Source organism: Gopherus flavomarginatus, chromosome 10, assembly GCF_025201925.1.
Source record: "Gopherus flavomarginatus isolate rGopFla2 chromosome 10, rGopFla2.mat.asm, whole genome shotgun sequence".
NCBI classification, from domain to species: Eukaryota; Metazoa; Chordata; order Testudines; family Testudinidae; genus Gopherus; species Gopherus flavomarginatus.
The window spans coordinates 22,158,700-22,176,648 of NC_066626.1; the positions used below are offsets into that span (position 1 = coordinate 22,158,700).

Sequence of the window (17,949 nt, forward strand, 5' to 3'; positions counted from 1 at the left end):
CCAGTCTCTCCTTTTCAGCTCCTTGTCTCAATCTACTCTCCCTCCCCCTACGGGTCTGGCTCTTGTCCCATGTGCATTTGAATTAGACAGCTTCCTCCTTCATGTAGCTTGGGGGGGGAGGGAGGGAGGGAGGGCTTTAAGAGCACAGGAAACACAGGCTCTCTGCCCTCAGTACAGGGGCCTGGAATGCTCACAGCAGCCCAGAGTTACAACTGCAGGGGAAGTCCTGCTCGGGCCTAGGCTGGAGCGTACAGAGTGTGGACAGAATTGTCAGAGAATTTAGCTGATAATGTTTTATTAGTCTTTACTGAATGTGTGAACTGCAATTTTTCAAAAGTTTAGAAGTCAGTCAAATTGGAGCAGATTGTCATGGGGAAAGCAAATGTTATATCCCTGACACAAAAGCCAACGCCCCTTGCCAAATTTGAAGTCTCTTCTCTGATGAACGGGGCTCTTAGAACCTCTCAAATATTTTTTTTAATATGGGGAAAACAACATATTTTCACTAACCTTGTCTTGGAAACAGCTGAACTGATGTTTGTTTTTAAAAAAAAAAATCCAGCCCAAGGCAGACAACCATCACGGAAAATTTCAGCTCAAAAAGTTAAAGTTTGGCAATGTTATAAGCAACTGAAAATAGGGTCTTATAATGGGAAATGGACAACCTGACTAACTGGCAGTCCTACCAGCCTCACCTATAATACAGTCTTCAGCTACACTACAAGTCCCTAATTAGAGTTCTACAAGGGACACATCACACTTAAAGTGGAATTTACTATAATGTGAATATTCCAAAGAGTAGTATGAGCCTGAAAATTCAGTTGGCTATCTAGTATTTCATATATATCCTTTTCTTTTCAAATGAGGATAGTCAGTTACGTTGCTTAGGACAAAAAGGTCCTATATTATAGACTAGCATATGCTGCAATGAGAAGTACTTGCCAGTCACATGCAGTAGTTTTATTCACAGGAACAGATGCTTCACGCCTGGAATACTCAGCTGTCCTGTATTCTCTGCTCTGAGACATGCGACTAGCCAAGGAAACAAATGTATGAAAAGATGGTACAATACTGTCATTCCCAAACTGAAGCTAATTTCCTTGTTGAAAAGTAAAATCTGAGAATTATCACAGAAACACTGAAATGTATTATTTTCAAGAGGGAAGGGGAAGAAATCATGTTTTTATCATCTTCTCCTAGGGAAACCCTGCAGACTTTAAAATGAGTTGCACGTGGTAGTTGAATACAGCTAGGATCACATGTGAAAAAAGTTCCAAAGTTGCTGCTACAATTTTTAATAATTAGCCTTTACTGACAATGAAACCACCCAGACTTTGTTTCCTTATAAAAATTCATTGTAGCTAGTTTAAGGAAGAGGCTAATTTACACGGTGTAAATCCAGAAAAACTGCTTGAGTGGTTTAAATGATTGAAAGGCTCTTATGTTTGCTTTCTACTCAGAAGTTTAAATATTTTTATTTGCACTGTGGTAATACACCGCTGTCTCGATACAACGCCACCCTATATAACACGAATTCAGATATAACACAGTAAAGCAGCGTTCCAGGGGGGCAAGGCTGCACACTCCGGTGGATCAAAGCAAGTTCAATATAACACAGTTTCACTTATAACGCGATAAGATTTTTTGGCTCCCAAGGACAGCGTTATATCAAAGTAGGGGTGTATCAAAGTATAACACTGCTTTATATCCAAATTCATGTTATATCGGGTGGCGTTATATTGAGGTAGTGGTGTAGTTATATTTATAATGGGACAGGTAGAAGGAGGTAGGGGAAGAACATGCAGAATAGCAAAGGAAGAAGATATGGATGTTTGTGATAGGAGCTCTCCAAAAATAGTCTCTCTACCTCTATATAATTCCCACTACCTCTCTCTCTTGGAATCCCCACTAGATTTCAACAATTTGAAAGCAGATTAAAATTTTGGTCCAAAATGACTTGCCTCTTTAATTAACAAGATTTTAAATTAGAAAGGCCAGAATGGTAAAAGTTGTCCCCCTTTGCAGGGCATATGCTATTTTTGGGTGCTCTTGTGCAGTTAAGGCATGAATCTGTTCTGGGAACAGCATAAAGACACTTTTACCGCATTGGAAGCACCAGGTAGCAGTATGAATCTTTATACCACTAGTTGTTAAAGGAGCACATGTGACTAAAGTAATACATACTAGTACACAACTAAGTTTATTCATTAAACTGTTGATATTATTTTGACATTTGATGTACAAAACAAAATTTCAAGAATCACCACTTAGAATCCTGTGTTGTATTTTATTTTGTACATTGTATTTTATTGCTCAACAAAAAATAATGCATTTTAGTAACCACTTGTTTCCTCACACACATGCTTGTAGGTTCCATTGTGTTAGCACCAAATGTAAATTCATCAGGATTCTTATTACAGGCTAATCTTCCCTGAAAAAGTATTGTCTCCAGCAAAGAAATAATATTTTAGACAAAGACTATCTGAAATATTGATTTGTGGTGAAAAGCCTTAAATTACTGGTGATCTTAAATGTTGCTGCACTTTAAATCGACGCAAAACCTTGCCTAGCAGGATGCCATTAATAGCACAATGTGATATGAAGCATGGGAAAGAGTCCAAAAATTAGAAATTTTTCATCCTCACCTTTAGTCCAGTTTCCAGGAGGATAGCACTTGGCAGTTTTAGGAGCACTGCAGAAGGATTCCAAAGGAAGCTAACCCTGCTTTACCAGAAAAACAATCAACTGTATAAGGCTGGTGTACACTAACAAGGTAAGTCAATCTAAGTTACACTAGTTAAGTTACATAAGCTATGTAACTTAACTTGAGGTAGCTTAGTTCGGCTTACAGTGGTGTCTACTCTACCCTATGTCGATGGGAGATGCTGTCCCGTCGATATAGCTTGTGCCTCTCGGGGAGGTGGAGTACTGAAGTTGAAGGGAGAGCGTTCTGCCATCGACTTATGTCTTCTCTAGACCTGCTGCATCAATCACAACAGCGCCAATTTAGCCAGTAGTGATGACAAGCCCTAAGAAGCCTACTGTGAAAGAGAATTGGAGTTAAACAGATCAAATAAACAGGAGACTCCAAAGGGTCAGAGTAGTGGAGAAGAAAGTGTTTAGAAATTATAAACCTTTCCTGCCTTTTAACACAAGGGGAGAAACAAACGTGAAAGTTGTTTGAGTTCTGATTTATATTTTAATATGGCTTGCATACTGCAGTATACCAGAAATGTGAGAGTTCATATTTAATATGAAAGTCACTGGGAATATTTCGTTCACATTAGTTCATGCCCCAAATACTACACATTTATAATAATGAAAGTTATTTGGATTTATTCTGCTTTCACTTTGCAAAGTAGCAGTTTCAAATATTTGGCAATTACACAAAGCCATCTTGTGAATTCAAACCAGTGCCAAAACTGCAATGATTGGCAGTACCGATCTCAATTTCAAAATGATGAAGCGACTGAGAATGCAGACAGCTTTAAATCATTTAACTTCATTACAAGATGCTGCTGAATTAAAATAGCATCGAACACTAGAAGATATATTCCTCTGTTGTTTTCTGAATCTGGATATGTTTTAGTCCTTCACATTCTCATACCCATCTTTAAAAAAGTGATTAGTTAGAAGTCTGTGTTCTACCCCTCCCTAAGGCAGCGCAGTGTGCAGACTGCATTATCAGCACTGATAGAAATGCTAGCCTTTTTGGAAAACAAGATTTCTGTGCACTGGTATCTCAGTTGCTTACTGAAGTATCAATGGGCAACGACTTTCAGGTGAAGAACAGCAAAATGGTGCAATATGGATTTGTCAGAAAGTAAAAACTTGTTATATCTTTGGCTACGTCTTCACTACAGAATTAACTAAAGTTATCTACATACATTTGAGTTAATGTCTCTCAAAAGTTAGCCTAGCTCAAGTTAGAGTGGTCACACTGAAACAACACTCGAGGCACACAGAGTGACTGGATTTCTACACAAAGTTATTGTGTTAGCAGCTTACAAATTGTAGTCGACATCTCCTGATGAGCCAGCCAACCCAAATTTTCCCATAGAACATAACATGTATTTGTTATTAAATTAAAAAAATTATTTTTGTCTGTACTTTCTGTGATTCCCAAATTCAAATTGGTAACTTTGGCATCATCTTACTACCCCAATTTTTTGGTATCTTTTTTTTTCCTTAACACCACTGCTTCCATTTTACCTTTTTTTTCCCTACACAACTTAAAATGTTTGTTGTTGATTTGACACAGAAGCCTGTTTATTTCCTTTTTCAAACTTCTTCCGTTCTATTTCAGTGTTCATCTTATGAACACATTTGTGTGTGGTCTGTTCAGTCCACTGTAAATCCATGGTATTAGAATATAGTGGTGACAACTGTTTTAAAATTTGTAACACTAACTACTCCAATAATACTTAATTTACCAGATTTTAAAGAGAAAATTCATAATTTAGGACTCTATATTACCAATTTAAGGCAAATGTAGGTCTGAATTAAATAAATAATACAGCTGGCCTCCAAAGCTGTAAAAGCCTTGAATATTTCATTTTCTTAGCTATATGTGGCCTTATTCACCAGTTCTGAACCAACAGTAACCTACTTATATATTTTAACTTGTCCTACTATTTTCAATGCAACATTGCTATTTAACTTACCTTTCATCAGCTGGTTTATAGAGGTAGGTTGTTTGGCTGGCTTTTGCTATCCTTTTTGTATGTCAACTCTGGGTACACAATGTCCTTGGAATGTTGTGTTCAGGATCTCTTCTTTTTCCTAATTCCAGGGCTGATAGATGATCAAGCCTCTTCGCACTATGCTCCTGCATTGCACAATCAATGAACAGCAGCAGGAGTTTTGTCAGAGATGTTTTTAGAGGCAGGTAGAAGGGTGGTTACTGTCCACTTCCAGAGGGGCATCTCACTTCTTTTCCATGCGGCTGTTCTTAAATTTCGTTTCTCAGCTGCTGGGTGAAGGAGGGTTTCTGGCAGGGGCCTGGAAACCTTTTCTGCCTCAACAGGGAGAACACCATGGCCAGCCCTGAGTTACGAGCACATAGCATAAGAACAGACTCAGATATGCACTTAAACTAAAGTAAAATAAAATGCTCTTTTTCCTTTAGTCTATAGCCAATGTTTTTGTAGTTGTTTTATACTACATTGAATCTAGCCTTGGTATCTTTGGTTGGACTGGGAGGGAGGGGTGAGAGTCTATCACCACCTAGGGCTTATCTAGATGACTAGTTAGTGCACAGCCAGCTGGGGTATAAATCCACAGCACACTAGTGTGCCACATACAAACTGTCCCTATGGGCCCTGCTACTGCACATTAAAGTTCCTTAGTGCACTTTAATCTACTTTGCTTTGAAACAGGACTTCTAGTGGAGGCAGCAGGGTCCATATGGACAGCTAGTGTGTGGCACGCTAGTGTGCTGTAGATTTACACCACAGATTGTCACACACTGTCTAGACAAGGTCTAACTTTCTCTCTCAAATTCTATCAGTTCCTGTCCTCTGTGTGCATACTGCTATCCACAAGGCCAGCATAAGGATCTGATGTGGGGGGGTATTGAGTGTTTTGAAATTCTTTTTGCCTATCTCCCTCCCAAACTTAACTGATCATTTTTATATTAAAAACAGAGTGGAAGAAGAGAAGTTCTTGGGTCCTAATGTAGAAATGGAAGTCAGCTACTTGCACTAGGGTCCATGCATAGTTACCAACAATTCTGCAAAAAAGCAGCTAAACAGAGCTTAAAACCATAGTTATAGGAGAAATGTGTGTCCAGTCTGGTGAACCTGATTCTCCTCTCACATTGGTGAGAATCAGAAGTACAGGTCTGTCGCATCTTAGGCGCATTTAACATGTGCGATTTCAGCTTTACGCGGTCCGCAAAAACAAGAACAAAACCAAAAAAAGAGAAAAATAAATTTAAATACTGTTTCTGTAGTGCGGGTGATTCCGCCCACCATTACACTCAATGTAATTTTGACTACATGTGATTTTCGCTTTACACGCCGACTGCGATGAGATAGACCTGTAACTTCATAGAATTGTTAGAGGGGAATCAGGTACACATGGAACTTTACACACTTTAATCACTACATTATCCCTGTGAGACGGGGGTTATTTCTTTTTCTTCTAGACAGAGAAACTAACAAAAGGTTAAATGGCTTCCCTCAGGCTACAGAGTATGTCAGCATTCATGCAATGATCAGAATGCATGTGTGTCCCTCGACCTCAGTCCTGTGGCTAGTCTGGTATACCAGGTTTCCTCTCACTCCTCCACACTTTCCACCACTCCAAGGCCAGAGGCTTTTTCAGGTATTGAAATGCAGGAGCTGACTGGAAGAGAACTTTTGAAGCAACCATGCTGCCACCAGTGACAACTCGTGTGGCACCACCCACAGCTGTGAACTGGTTTGGGGTGACCTCTTAAAAATCAAGTGAACTGTGTATGGGTTTCACAGAAGGCCAGCCCTCAGCAGCTGTAACAACATAGGTGCCAACTTTCCCACTCCACCCTTTCCCCCAAGGTTCCACACCCAGGCCCGCCACCACTTCACCCCTCCCTTGAGCACAATGCATTCTTGCTCCTCCCCCCTCCCACCCCCAAGGGCTCCCTGCACACGGCAAAACAGCTGATTGCAGCAGGCAGGAGGCGCTGGGAGAGGGAGAGGTTTTGATAGGGGAGATGCTTAAAACCATAGCTACAGGAGAAATGTGTGTCCAGTCTGGTGAACGTTAGCACCTACAGAACCTGATTCTCCTCTCACATTGGTGAGAATCAGAAGTACAAGTCTGTCGCATCTTAGGCGCATTTAACATGCGCGATTTCAACTTTACGCGGTCCGCAAAAACAAGAACAAAACCAAAAAAAGAGTGCTCAGCACCCATCATTTTTTCCCTGTGGGTGCTCCAGCCCTGGAGCACCCATGGAGTCAGCGCCTATGCCACAGGATCTTTAAGAAAGATAACCATGAGACTATAACACTAATTAACAGTTTACATTTTAAAAAATATGTTCACAGCAAAAAGGGTTATAACCATTTAAAAAAAATAAAATAAAAGTTCAGATTGGTCTTGATATTCAAAAGGGGGTTGGGAAGAAATCACGCTGTAACACCAGATTTTTCATGTCCACATGGCACATATTTTAGTATAGTGGTGCATTCATGTAGGACTGATAGCAAGGGTAATATTTTCAGAAGTGCCTAAGTGACTTAGAAGCCTAGGTCCCATTTTTTCCAAAAATGACATATGCACTTAGAAGTCTAAGTCTCACTACAAGTCAACGAGATGTAGGCTAAGTGCCTAAATCACCTTTGAAATTGGGGGTCTCAAAATTTTTACCCCCAATCTCATTTTCTTATAATGAAACCAAATAAACATTTCAAAAAAATTTAACTTGCGTTTTATTAACAGAGATAAATCTGAAAAAGGTATTTCTGGTACATAATTCTTCTCATGTCATTTTACATAAACTTGAGCCAGAGGGCCATTTCAGGGCACCCCCTTGGAGCATAATGCAGCCCTGCAGATGTACGGCCTTTAGCTCCCTCATCTGGCTCTTGTAAAATCTCACTCCCAGACCAGAATACTTAAAGTAAGATACTCCTAGATGGGGTCTCATTTACTGAGCTTCTTACAACATATCACACTGTTCCTTCATCCCTCAAATCCAACCCTTCTTGCCTTTGATTCAGAGATCCCATAGTTTTCTTTCTGGGATCTGTTTGTGATACTTCAGGTATATTTCTGCTCCTTGAGTCAGGAGTCCCACAACCCTTCTTCTAGGGGGTCTGGGTTGCCAACTTGCCTAGGTTTCCCTCTTTAGGTAAGGAGTCCCTCCTTCTGGGATCTGTGTGGGATAACTCCAACCAGCTGTGACCTTCACTCAGCTTCTCCAAGCTGTCCCCTCTCAACTCTGTCCCTTCCCCCTAGATAAACAGGCAAAGTAGGCTGGCCTCCTCTCCCCCACTTTACCTATCTGTAGTGTTCTCTTATTGCCAAACATGAGCTGATTTAACCACATAACTTTCCTGTTATGTGGCTACACTAATTTTCCCCACCTCAGGAGGAAGGCTGACTGTGTCACAGAGGGGTGGGACCTCATACCTCTTAAAAGGTCAGTCACCCTCTGGCAAAGCCATTGTCCGGGGCTTTGGAAAGTAGTATACCATAAAAAACAATCCTTCACTGGCAGAGGACTAGACCAGCTGACCTAATTTTTTTTCCATATCTGATTTCTATCACTTTTTGCAACAAGAAAGATGATGGAAATTTGTACAGTAATTATTTCTAAAGAGGCTGTATTGTGAGACTGCAATAAAAGTTTTCCAAACATAGTCTAATGATTCAGTATTTACAAGAAGATTTGACTTTTATTTAAAAACATTCAGCTGTGACTAAACTAAGACATTGGTATAGAAAGTAAGAACTAATCTACTTCTATGGATTTCCTTCTTCCTCCTTTGTTTCTTTTATAATACACATCTACTGATTTTAACATTACATTATTACAGTGCAAAATAAAAGGACAAGTGTGTAACAAACAGATATGGTAGGTAAGTTATCATTCTATTCAATATATAATTTCTAACTATATCAGGTTTACCAGGAGTGAAAAACCCCTTCTCACACATTAAACACAAGATCATCTCACTGTAACTGTGCATGACTGACGTTCCCTCACACCAACATTCACTGACAAAGAAAAATAGTTAAATGGTTTACAGCAACAGATTAAAGCGCCAGGGGAGGGAAAGTGTTAACAATACAAAACGGATTTTCACTTTTTTTATAATCCTATTTCAGCAGCTATTTGCTTAATCTTATAATACAGTATCTTTAGCTTTCCCCAAATTATAAGAAAGTTCCAATTTATACACTGTACAACTACAAGTTCCATAGTCATACAGGGTCCAGCTAACATTTCCTGCATGGAAATGCCTTGGCATAAGCTACACCATCCCTTTGTAAGAGGTTGCCAATCCAAGAGTCTACGCCCTGTGCAGAGGCCTCTAATGGCCTGTATCAAAATTATTCCCTGGAGCGAAAGAGAACTCAATTACTGGAAAGTAACTGTAAATTAAAATAAAATTTAAATGGTAAAGCCATAAAATACAATATTTGTAGACGTTTCCAATCACATACTGTGTTTAACTACACTCATTTAAGGTATGTATCTAATATTAATAAATTAATGGAGAAAAAAGCATAACTGAACACTATTAACTCCGGACTAATACCCTTGTCTTCTGTAATAATCTTAGAGTTTAGTTCAACTTCAGATTTTTACCGCTGGTAAAATTGTTGAAGTATTGTTTGTGAGTGTCTGTGGGTGTTCATAAAGGATAAGGTGATTTATGAAGGGACATGGCTTTAAACTGTATTTCCTGTATTTTTATGGTTTTGAGTTTTACAGCATTGTGCCTTGGCAGCCCTAACTGTTTACATAGCATTTTTTATATCTGAAGAATATATAATTGCAATCCACACACGTACATCATGCCTGCTCCCAAAACCTGAAAACTTTAGTTGATCATAACTAGAATGGACACTCTTGGAAAGAATAGGCCAGGCAGAGGGATGGAAGGAAAAAAAGAATACACTGAATACAGTTACAGGGTGAGTCAGAAGGCTCTCTCATGGATTTTTTTTAAGGTTGTGTGCTTTAAGTCTACATGACAGAGTGTCTGAGGAGCTCCTAGAACCACAGACCACTTCAGGACACTGCTACCTCTGGAGGTCCATGAAGTATTTTACCTTTGCATGGCTTTCTTCATGCCCATCCAACCCAGCGTGAGGTGAGGGCAAAGCCCTGTATAACTTAAGAACTCCACCAGCTTGCAGGAACAGCAGGAGAGAGGTTGAAGATGTGCAGTAGGAATGCAGTAACTTTAAACACAGCTTTAAATCCTTAATCCTCCCACTTCACCAGCACTTCCACAGATCTTGAAAGAGTTCCCCTGATACTATGGCTGCCAATCTGTAGAATTTATTGTAAACCTCGGTTTCTACAGAGCTCTGAAAGTGGAAAGCCCATCTCCTGCAGACCCCCTATGATCCTCAGGAGAGGTTTCCAGCCTGAAGCCATTACTGTGGGTGACAATTGGTAAGATGGTTGTTGGGTACACTGGAACACTAGCTGAGCCAGCTATGTGAATTTAGAAAAGCTTTTCAGTACTCCAATTAACTTTATAAGAAACAATGTCACTTTCAATAACCTACTGCAGCATTTCTCAAACTGGGGTCTGCGACAGTACTCCAGGGGGTCTGCTGGCCCTGCTGATCAGCTCCTCCCTCTCAGTGCCTCCTGCACACTGGTGAACAGCTGTTCAGCAGCAAGCAGGAGGCATTGAAAGGGAGGGGGAGAAGCATGGACGAGACTGCTGGCACTGCTGAACAATTCCTCCCCCTCCCTCTCAGTGCCTGTTGCATGCTGCTGAACAGCTGTTCTCCAGTGTGCAGGAGGCACTAGGAGGGAGGAGTACGAGTTGAGGGAGGGAGAGGGAGGATTGAGCAGCAGGGCCAACGAGCCCCCTGGGAGTTCCCTTGGTTCCCAGTTGTGCAGCAGGTGCTGGGAGGGAGGGGGAGGAGCAGGGACAGGGCACACTCATGGGAGGGGGGCAGAAAGAGGCAGGGAAGAAGAGGAGCAGGAGTGGAGTGAGGGCAGGAAGAGGTGGGGCCGGGTTGGGGCCTTAGGGGAAGGGCTGGAGTGGGGGTGGAGTCTGGGGCTGAGTGGGGTGCCTGGGGGTCTGCAAAAAATTTTTAAATCAAAATGGGGGTCCTGGGGTTACTAACGTTTGAGAACCGCTGACCTACTGCATTTTGACATCCTATTCTGACATCCCTACTTCAATGCTTAGCATTTTGAATATGTATTTCAATGTCTCCGATTCTAAAGTGCTCAAAATTGGAGCCACATCTTCAAAATGGCTCAGCTACCATATACAGTATCTAAATCAGGGGCAAATTTTCAAAATTGCTCAATGCCGAACAGTTCTTTTTATCAGCATTATTTGTATTACAGAAGCAGCTAACAGCCTCAATCGTGGATCACACTAGGCACTAACAGAATAAAAAGACAGTCCCTGCCCCAGAGAGTTTACATTGTCAGACAGACAGACAGGGGAGTACAAGGAAACAATAAGATCACATTGGTCAGCATGATAAGCACTTATATCAGCACACCAGCAGTCTAACTTTTGTCAAGTTTATTGTAGGCATCACAGCAAAGAAGAGTTTTAAGGAGGGACTGTAAAAAGAGGATAATGGAGGTAGTTTGTGGATAGTCATAGAATCATAGACTATCAGGGTTGGAAGGGACCTCAGGAGGTCATCTAGTCCAACCCCTGCTCAAAGCAGGACCAAGTCCCAACTAAATCATCCCAGCCAGGGCTCTGTCAAGCCTGACCTTAAAAACCTCTAAGGAAGGAGATTCCACCACCTCCCTAAGTAACCCTTTCCAGTGCTTCACCACCCTCCTAGTGAAAAGTTTTTCCTAATATCCAACCTAAACCTCCCCCACTGCAACTTGAGACCATTACTCCTTGTTCTGTCATCTGGTACCACTGAGAACAGTCTAGATCCATCCCCTTTGGAACCCCCTTTCAGGTAGCTGAAAGCACCTATCAAATCCCCCCTCATTCTTCTCTTCTGCAGATGAAAAAATCCCAGTTCCCTCAGCCTGTCCCCATAAGTCATGTGCTCCAGCCCCCTAATCATTTTTGTTGCCCTCCACTGGACTCTTTCCAATTTTTCCACAAAAAATTCTAGTGTGGGGCTCAAAACTGGACACAGTACTCCAGATGAGGCCTCACCAATGTTGAACAGAGGGGCATGATCACTTCCCTCAATCTGCTGGTAATGCCCTTACTTATACAGCCCAAAATGCCGTTAGCCTTCTTGGCAACAAGGGCACACTGTTTACTCATATCCAGCTTCTTGTCCACTCTAACCCCTAGGTCCTTTTCTGCAGAACTGCTTCCTAGCCATTCGGTCCCTAGTCTGTAACAGCGAATGGGATTCTTCCATCCTAAGTGCAGGACTCTGCACTTGTCCTTGTTGAACCTCATCAGGTTTCTTTTGGCCCAATCCTCTAGTTTGTCTAGGTCCCTCTGTATCCTATCCCTACCCTCCAGCATATCTACCACTCCTCCAAGTTTAGGATCATCTGCAAACTTGCTGAGGGTGCAGTCCACGCCATCCTCCAGATCATTAATGAAAATATTGAACAAAACCGGCCCCAGGATCGACCCTTCGGGCACTCCGCTTGAAACCTGCTGCCAACTAGACATGGAGCCATTGATCACTGCCTGTTGAGCTCGATGATCTAGCCAGGTTTCTATCCACCTTAAAGTCCATTCTTCCAGCCCATACTACAACAACTTGCGGGCAAGAATACTGTGGGAGATCATATCAAAAGCTTTGCTGAAGTCAAGGAATAACACGTCCACTGCTTTCCCCTCATCCACAGACCCAGTTATCTCCTCATAGAAGGCAATTAGGTTAGTCAGGCTTGCTGTTGGTGAATCCATGCTGACTGTTTCTGATCACTTTCCTCTCCTTCAAGTGATTCAGAATTGATTTCTTGAGAACTTGCTTCATGGTTTTTCCAGGAACTGAGATGAGGCTGACTGGCCTGTAGTTCCCCGGATCCTCCTCCTTCCCTGTTTTAAAGATGGGCACTACATTAGCCTTTTTCCAGTCATCTGGGACCTCTCCCAATCACCATGAGTTTTCAAAGATAATGGCTCTGCAATCACATCCGCCAACTCCTTTAGCACCCTTGGGCTTGTCCAGTTTTTCTAAATAGTCCTGAACCACTTCTTTCTCCACAGAGGGCTGGTCATCTCCTCCCCAAGTTGTGCTGCCCCATGCAGTAGTCTAGGAGCTGACCTTGTTTGTGAAGACAGAGGCAAAAAAAGCATTGAATACATTAGCTTTTTCTATATCCTCTATCACTAGGTTGCCTCTCTCATTTAGTAAGAGGCCCACACTTTCCTTGACTTTCTTCTCGTTGCTAACATACCTGAAGAAACCCTTCTTGCTACTCTTAACATCTCTTGCTAGCTGCAACTCCAAGTGTGATTTGGCCTTCCTGATTTCACTCCTGCATGCTGAGCAATATTTTTATACTCCTCCCTGGTCATTTGACCAATCTTCCACTTCCTGTGAGCTTCTTTTTTGCGTTTAAGATCAGCAAGGATTTCACTGATAAGCTAAACTGGTCGCCTGCCATATTTACTATTCTTTCTACACATCAGGATGGTTTTTTTCTGCAACCTCAATAAATATTCTTTAAAATACAGCCAGCTCTCCTGGACTCCTTTCCTCCTCATGTTATTCTCCCAGGGGATCCTGCCCATCACTTCCCTCAGGGAGTCACAGTCTGCTTTTCTGAAGTCCAGGGTCCATATTCTGCTGCTCTCCTTTCTTCCTTGTGTCAGGATCCTGAACTCGACTATCTCATGTCACTGCCTCCCAGGTTCCCATCCACTTTTGCTTCCCCTACTAATTCTTCCTGGCTTGTGAGCAGCAGGTCTAGAAGAGTTCTGCATCCAGTTGGTTCCTCCAGCACTTGCACCAAGAAATTGTCCCCTACACTTTCCAAAAACTTCCTGGATTGTCTGTGCACCGCTGTATTGCTCTCCCAGCAGGTATCAGGGTGATTAAAGTCTCCCATGAAAACCAGGGCCAGTGATCTAGTAACTTCTGCTAGTTGCCCGAACAAAGCCTCATCCACCTCATCGCCCTGGTCTGGTGGTCTACACCAGACTCCCACCACGACATCACCCTTGTTGCTCACACTTCTAAACTTAAGCCAGAGACTCTCAGGTTTTTCTGCAGTTTCATACCGGAGCTCTGAGTAGTCATACTCCTCTCTTACATACAATGCAACTCCCCCACCTTTTCTGCCCTGCTGGTCCTTCCTGAACAGTTTATATCCATCTATGACAGCACTCCAGTCATGTGAGTTATCCCACCAAGTCTCTGTTATTCCAATAACAGCATAGTTCCTTGACTGTGCCAGGACTTCCAGTTCTCCCTGCTTGTGTCCCAGGCTTCTTGCATTTGTATACAGGCACTTAAGATAACTCACTGATTGTCCCGCTTTCTCAGTCTGAGACAAGAGTCCTCCCCTCTTGCACTCTCCTGCTCGTGCTTCCTCTCAGTATCCCATTTCCCCACTTACTTCAGGGCTTTGACCTCCTTCCCCTGGTGAGCCTAGTTTAAAGCCCTCCTCACTAGGTTAACCAGCTTGCTTGCAAAGATGCTCTTCCCTCTCTTCGTTAGGTGGAGCCCATCTCTGCCCAGCACTCCTTCTTGGAACGCTATCCCATAGTCAAAGAATCCAACGCCTTCTCTCTGACACCACCTGCATAGCCATTCGTTGACTTCTACAATTCGATGGTCTCTACCCAGGCCTTTTCCCTGCACAGGGAGGATAGACGAGAACACCACTTGCGCCTCAAACTCCTTTATCCTTCTTCCCAGAGCCACGTAGTCTGCAGTGATCCGCTCAAGGTCATTCTTGACAGTACTGTTGGTGCCCACGTGGAGAAGCACGAAGGGATAGCGATCCGAGAGCTTGATAAGTCTCAGCAGTCTCTCCGTCACATCGTGAATCCTAGATCCTGGCAAGCAGCAGACCCCTCGGTTTTCTCAGTCAGGGAGGCAGATAGACGACTCAGTCCCCCTGAGGAGGGAGTCCCCGACCACCACCATCCACCTCCTTCTCTTGGGAGCAGTGGTCGTGGAACCCCCAATCTCTAGGACAGTGCATCTTATGCCTTCCAATTGGTGGAGTCTCCTTCTGCTCCCTTCCCTCAGATGTATCACATAGTCCACACTCTGCATTAGTACCTGTGGAGAGAATATGAAAATAGTTGCTTACTTGTATCTCCATTGCTGGAGGGATGTCCCTCTTTCTTCTTCTGGAGGTCACATGCTGCCAAATTTCTTCACTCTCCCTCTGTCCCCTCTGCGCAGCCTGCTCTGATTCTTCAGAACGTTGTGCTCGTAGAAGCCTATCCTGACGTCTGTCCAGGAAATCTTCATTTTCTCTTTTTCTATGCAACGCAGGGTCGATACTTGTTGCTCCAGACCTCGAACCTTCTCTTCCAATATGGAGACCAGCTTGCATTTTGTACAGACAAAGTTAGGGGAAGCGCCTTCCAATCATGAGCAGCAGCATAGGAGAAAGCATGGAAGTGCTTGTTTGAAAATTTAACAGGATGCCACAGAGGCTGACATGATTGGCCGATCAAAGGCAGAAGTCAAGAGATCTTCTGATGTTTCTGGCTTATACCCGCCAAGACCTTTCAAATAAACCTTTGTGAAACCTCCTGGAAAATTGCAAGTTAGCATGTAGCAAAAAAAGCATTAAATTAATTTTAAAACTGTTTTTAAAATCTCCCATACTTGCTTCTTCAAATAATATCATATTTGTTAAAAAATCCAACCCCTTCATATGTATGTATGTATGTAATAAAAACCATCAGTGTTTTTCAAGAATTAACAAAATAGTCTGAAGTTCATTTTTGTAAGAACCTAGCCTAGATGTTTTACTGTGAAGTTTTTTAGGCTGGAATAAATAAGTCTCTTATTGCCTGATCTCCCATGGTCTTGGAAACTTACTTTACGGGGAATGACTGTCGTATTTCTAAGCAATTCTTCATTTCCTCCATCATTACTCTTGCTTTATGTTATAGTCACTAAAAAAAGCTATAGTTTTTAAAACAATAGATTTATTAATCCTAGGACTGCGAAGAGTGAAGCAGCTTGGGTTCAAACTGCAGTCAACTCTTAGGAGAGATATCAGGGGAAAAGTTATGAATATTTTTTATTCCACTCTGATTTCTTTTAAAGCAAAAAATGAAACATAAAACAGATAAAAACAACAGGAGTACTTGTGGCACCTTAGAGATTAACAAATTTATTTGAGCATAAGCTTTCGCGGGCTACAAATAAATGTGTTAGTCTCTAAAGTGCCACAAGTACTCCTGTTTTTTGCAGATACAGACTAACACGCCTGCTACTCTGAAACCTGTCATAAAACAGATAGTAGTTACAAAAAATATAATGAGTTGATGATATGGCTCCAATCTTTATATACCATAAAAAGTTACATTTATAGTGTTGAATTTCATTGAATTTAGTTTCACAATTAAAGTTTGACACATTTTGGATGTAATTTGCTACTTTCAGACAAAGCAATCAGCATAGGTCAAAAACCCTGAAATGATAATCCTTATTAATTTAAGATGAGGTATAGTGGGTCATTAAGTTTTCCAATTCAGAAAGCCATTCAAACCCCAGCTTGAAAATCAGTTTTTCACTTCTGCACGTGGAACCAGTTATACATGATAAATTGTTTATGGAAAAAGTTCAGTTTGTCTCTTTCTCCATCTCGTACAATGTGACGAATACAGCAAATCATTCCCAATTCTTACCATACAGTCATGCTAAAATGCTAAACAATATATGGTCCCAAATAAATAAAATAAAATAATTGTATTGAAGACAGGCTATGAGTGAGAGATATCATGTTGCCTATATGCTCTGGAAATTATCCTCCTTTTTTCTCTTTACTAGGAGAAAAGGACCATTTTACTAAATAGAACATTGCACACAATCAATTCACACGTACATAAAGGAGTAAAATGATCCAAGCGCAATTGATCCTTTTGAGTTTTAATTTGTTTTATATTTAACCTTAAAGTTCTGCTTCCCATTAAAACTAAATAGGAACATCTATCTAGTCCTAAACCTGGAGCAGGAGAGTGCAGTATTTCCAGTTAGTGGACCAAATCCTTCACTCACTCAGCAATACTTACATTTACTTCAGTGGAGTTTTGTCTATCTGAATAATTATTAAGCAAAGACTCCTGTTTATGTTTAGTCAAGATGCTGGCAATTCCAAACCAACCCTGACATGAAGTCAAATTCTGTAAGGCAGGATGCTTCCATGATTAACAACTGAGAAGAATTCAGTTCCAAAAGAAACATCTCCTGTATTCTAGGTAGAACATGGATATACAGCACTGTTGATTCTAAAACAAACACTCTTATATTTTAAGTCGAAATATTAGCGGTTTCAGTCAAGGTGCATCAAAGTACTCTCCACCGTTTGCCCTTTAAGAATGTGAATGTGTGTATACATAGACACTTATATTAACCTTGCAAAACTAAAATGTACCAGCTCAAACACAAACTCCACTCACCCATTCCTTTCTATGATCTTTGATAACAAAGCAAAAAACAATTAAGGGTTTACATACCTGGGCAGAATGAACTTTTGAAAATTAGAAATTTTTGTAATGAAAGTCTTAGATCTCGTGTTAAAACATTTTTTGCTCAAATATACACACAATCCGCATTATACAGTTATTACTGGGAAACAACGTAGTTAACGCACCTACACATGAGATTTCCCAGAAGAGTCTAAGGGAGTTAGGGCCCAATTTCTATGACCTCTCAACAGGATTTGGAGACTTAACTCTCATAGTTCCCTTTGAAAATCCTAGCCTAAATTTAGTCCCTGGCAGTCATTAAACAATACTTCTGCATGAGTTAAACCAAGATGGTACTGTATCAATTTTATTTTTTTTAAATACACACACGCTACTGTTTTGCAATTCTGTCAAACGAGAAGTAAATTAGAATCTGAGTCACACAAACTTTTCCCAGTGGCTGTTGTGCATTCATTGGAGCTGGAAACGACTGAATTCCTTATCTTTGCCCTGGACTGGAGTTCAAGGACTTTCTCTGGATATGATTGCCAGGCTCCTGTTTATCTGAGCTGTCACAGTGAAGTACTTGCTAGGAACAACACAGGAAGCCTTGCAGCAATGGGCAAAGTAAAGCAAAGTACTGGTATCTCTCCCAGAACACAGATATGACAAACTTCTTGTAGAAACTCAATTATGATTTCAGTAT

At 41.5% G+C, this 17,949-nt stretch overlaps 1 protein-coding gene across 3 annotated transcripts in view; it reads right to left on the bottom strand.

Annotated features, from left to right (window-relative positions):
- The window catches only part of BMPR2 (bone morphogenetic protein receptor type 2), a 188,987-nt gene that overhangs the window by 89,096 nt on the left and 81,942 nt on the right, over nucleotides 1–17,949 (bottom strand). Inside the window, exon 2 of one of the 3 annotated variants that reach the window (XM_050969570.1) lies at nucleotides 4,665–5,046. The exons of the other annotated variants lie outside the window; for them this stretch is intronic. Within the exon in view, the coding sequence (XP_050825527.1) occupies nucleotides 4,665–4,671 (7 nt within the window). The 5' untranslated portion in view covers nucleotides 4,672–5,046. The remainder of the gene's footprint in view (nucleotides 1–4,664; nucleotides 5,047–17,949) is intronic. 3 annotated transcript variants of the gene reach the window in all.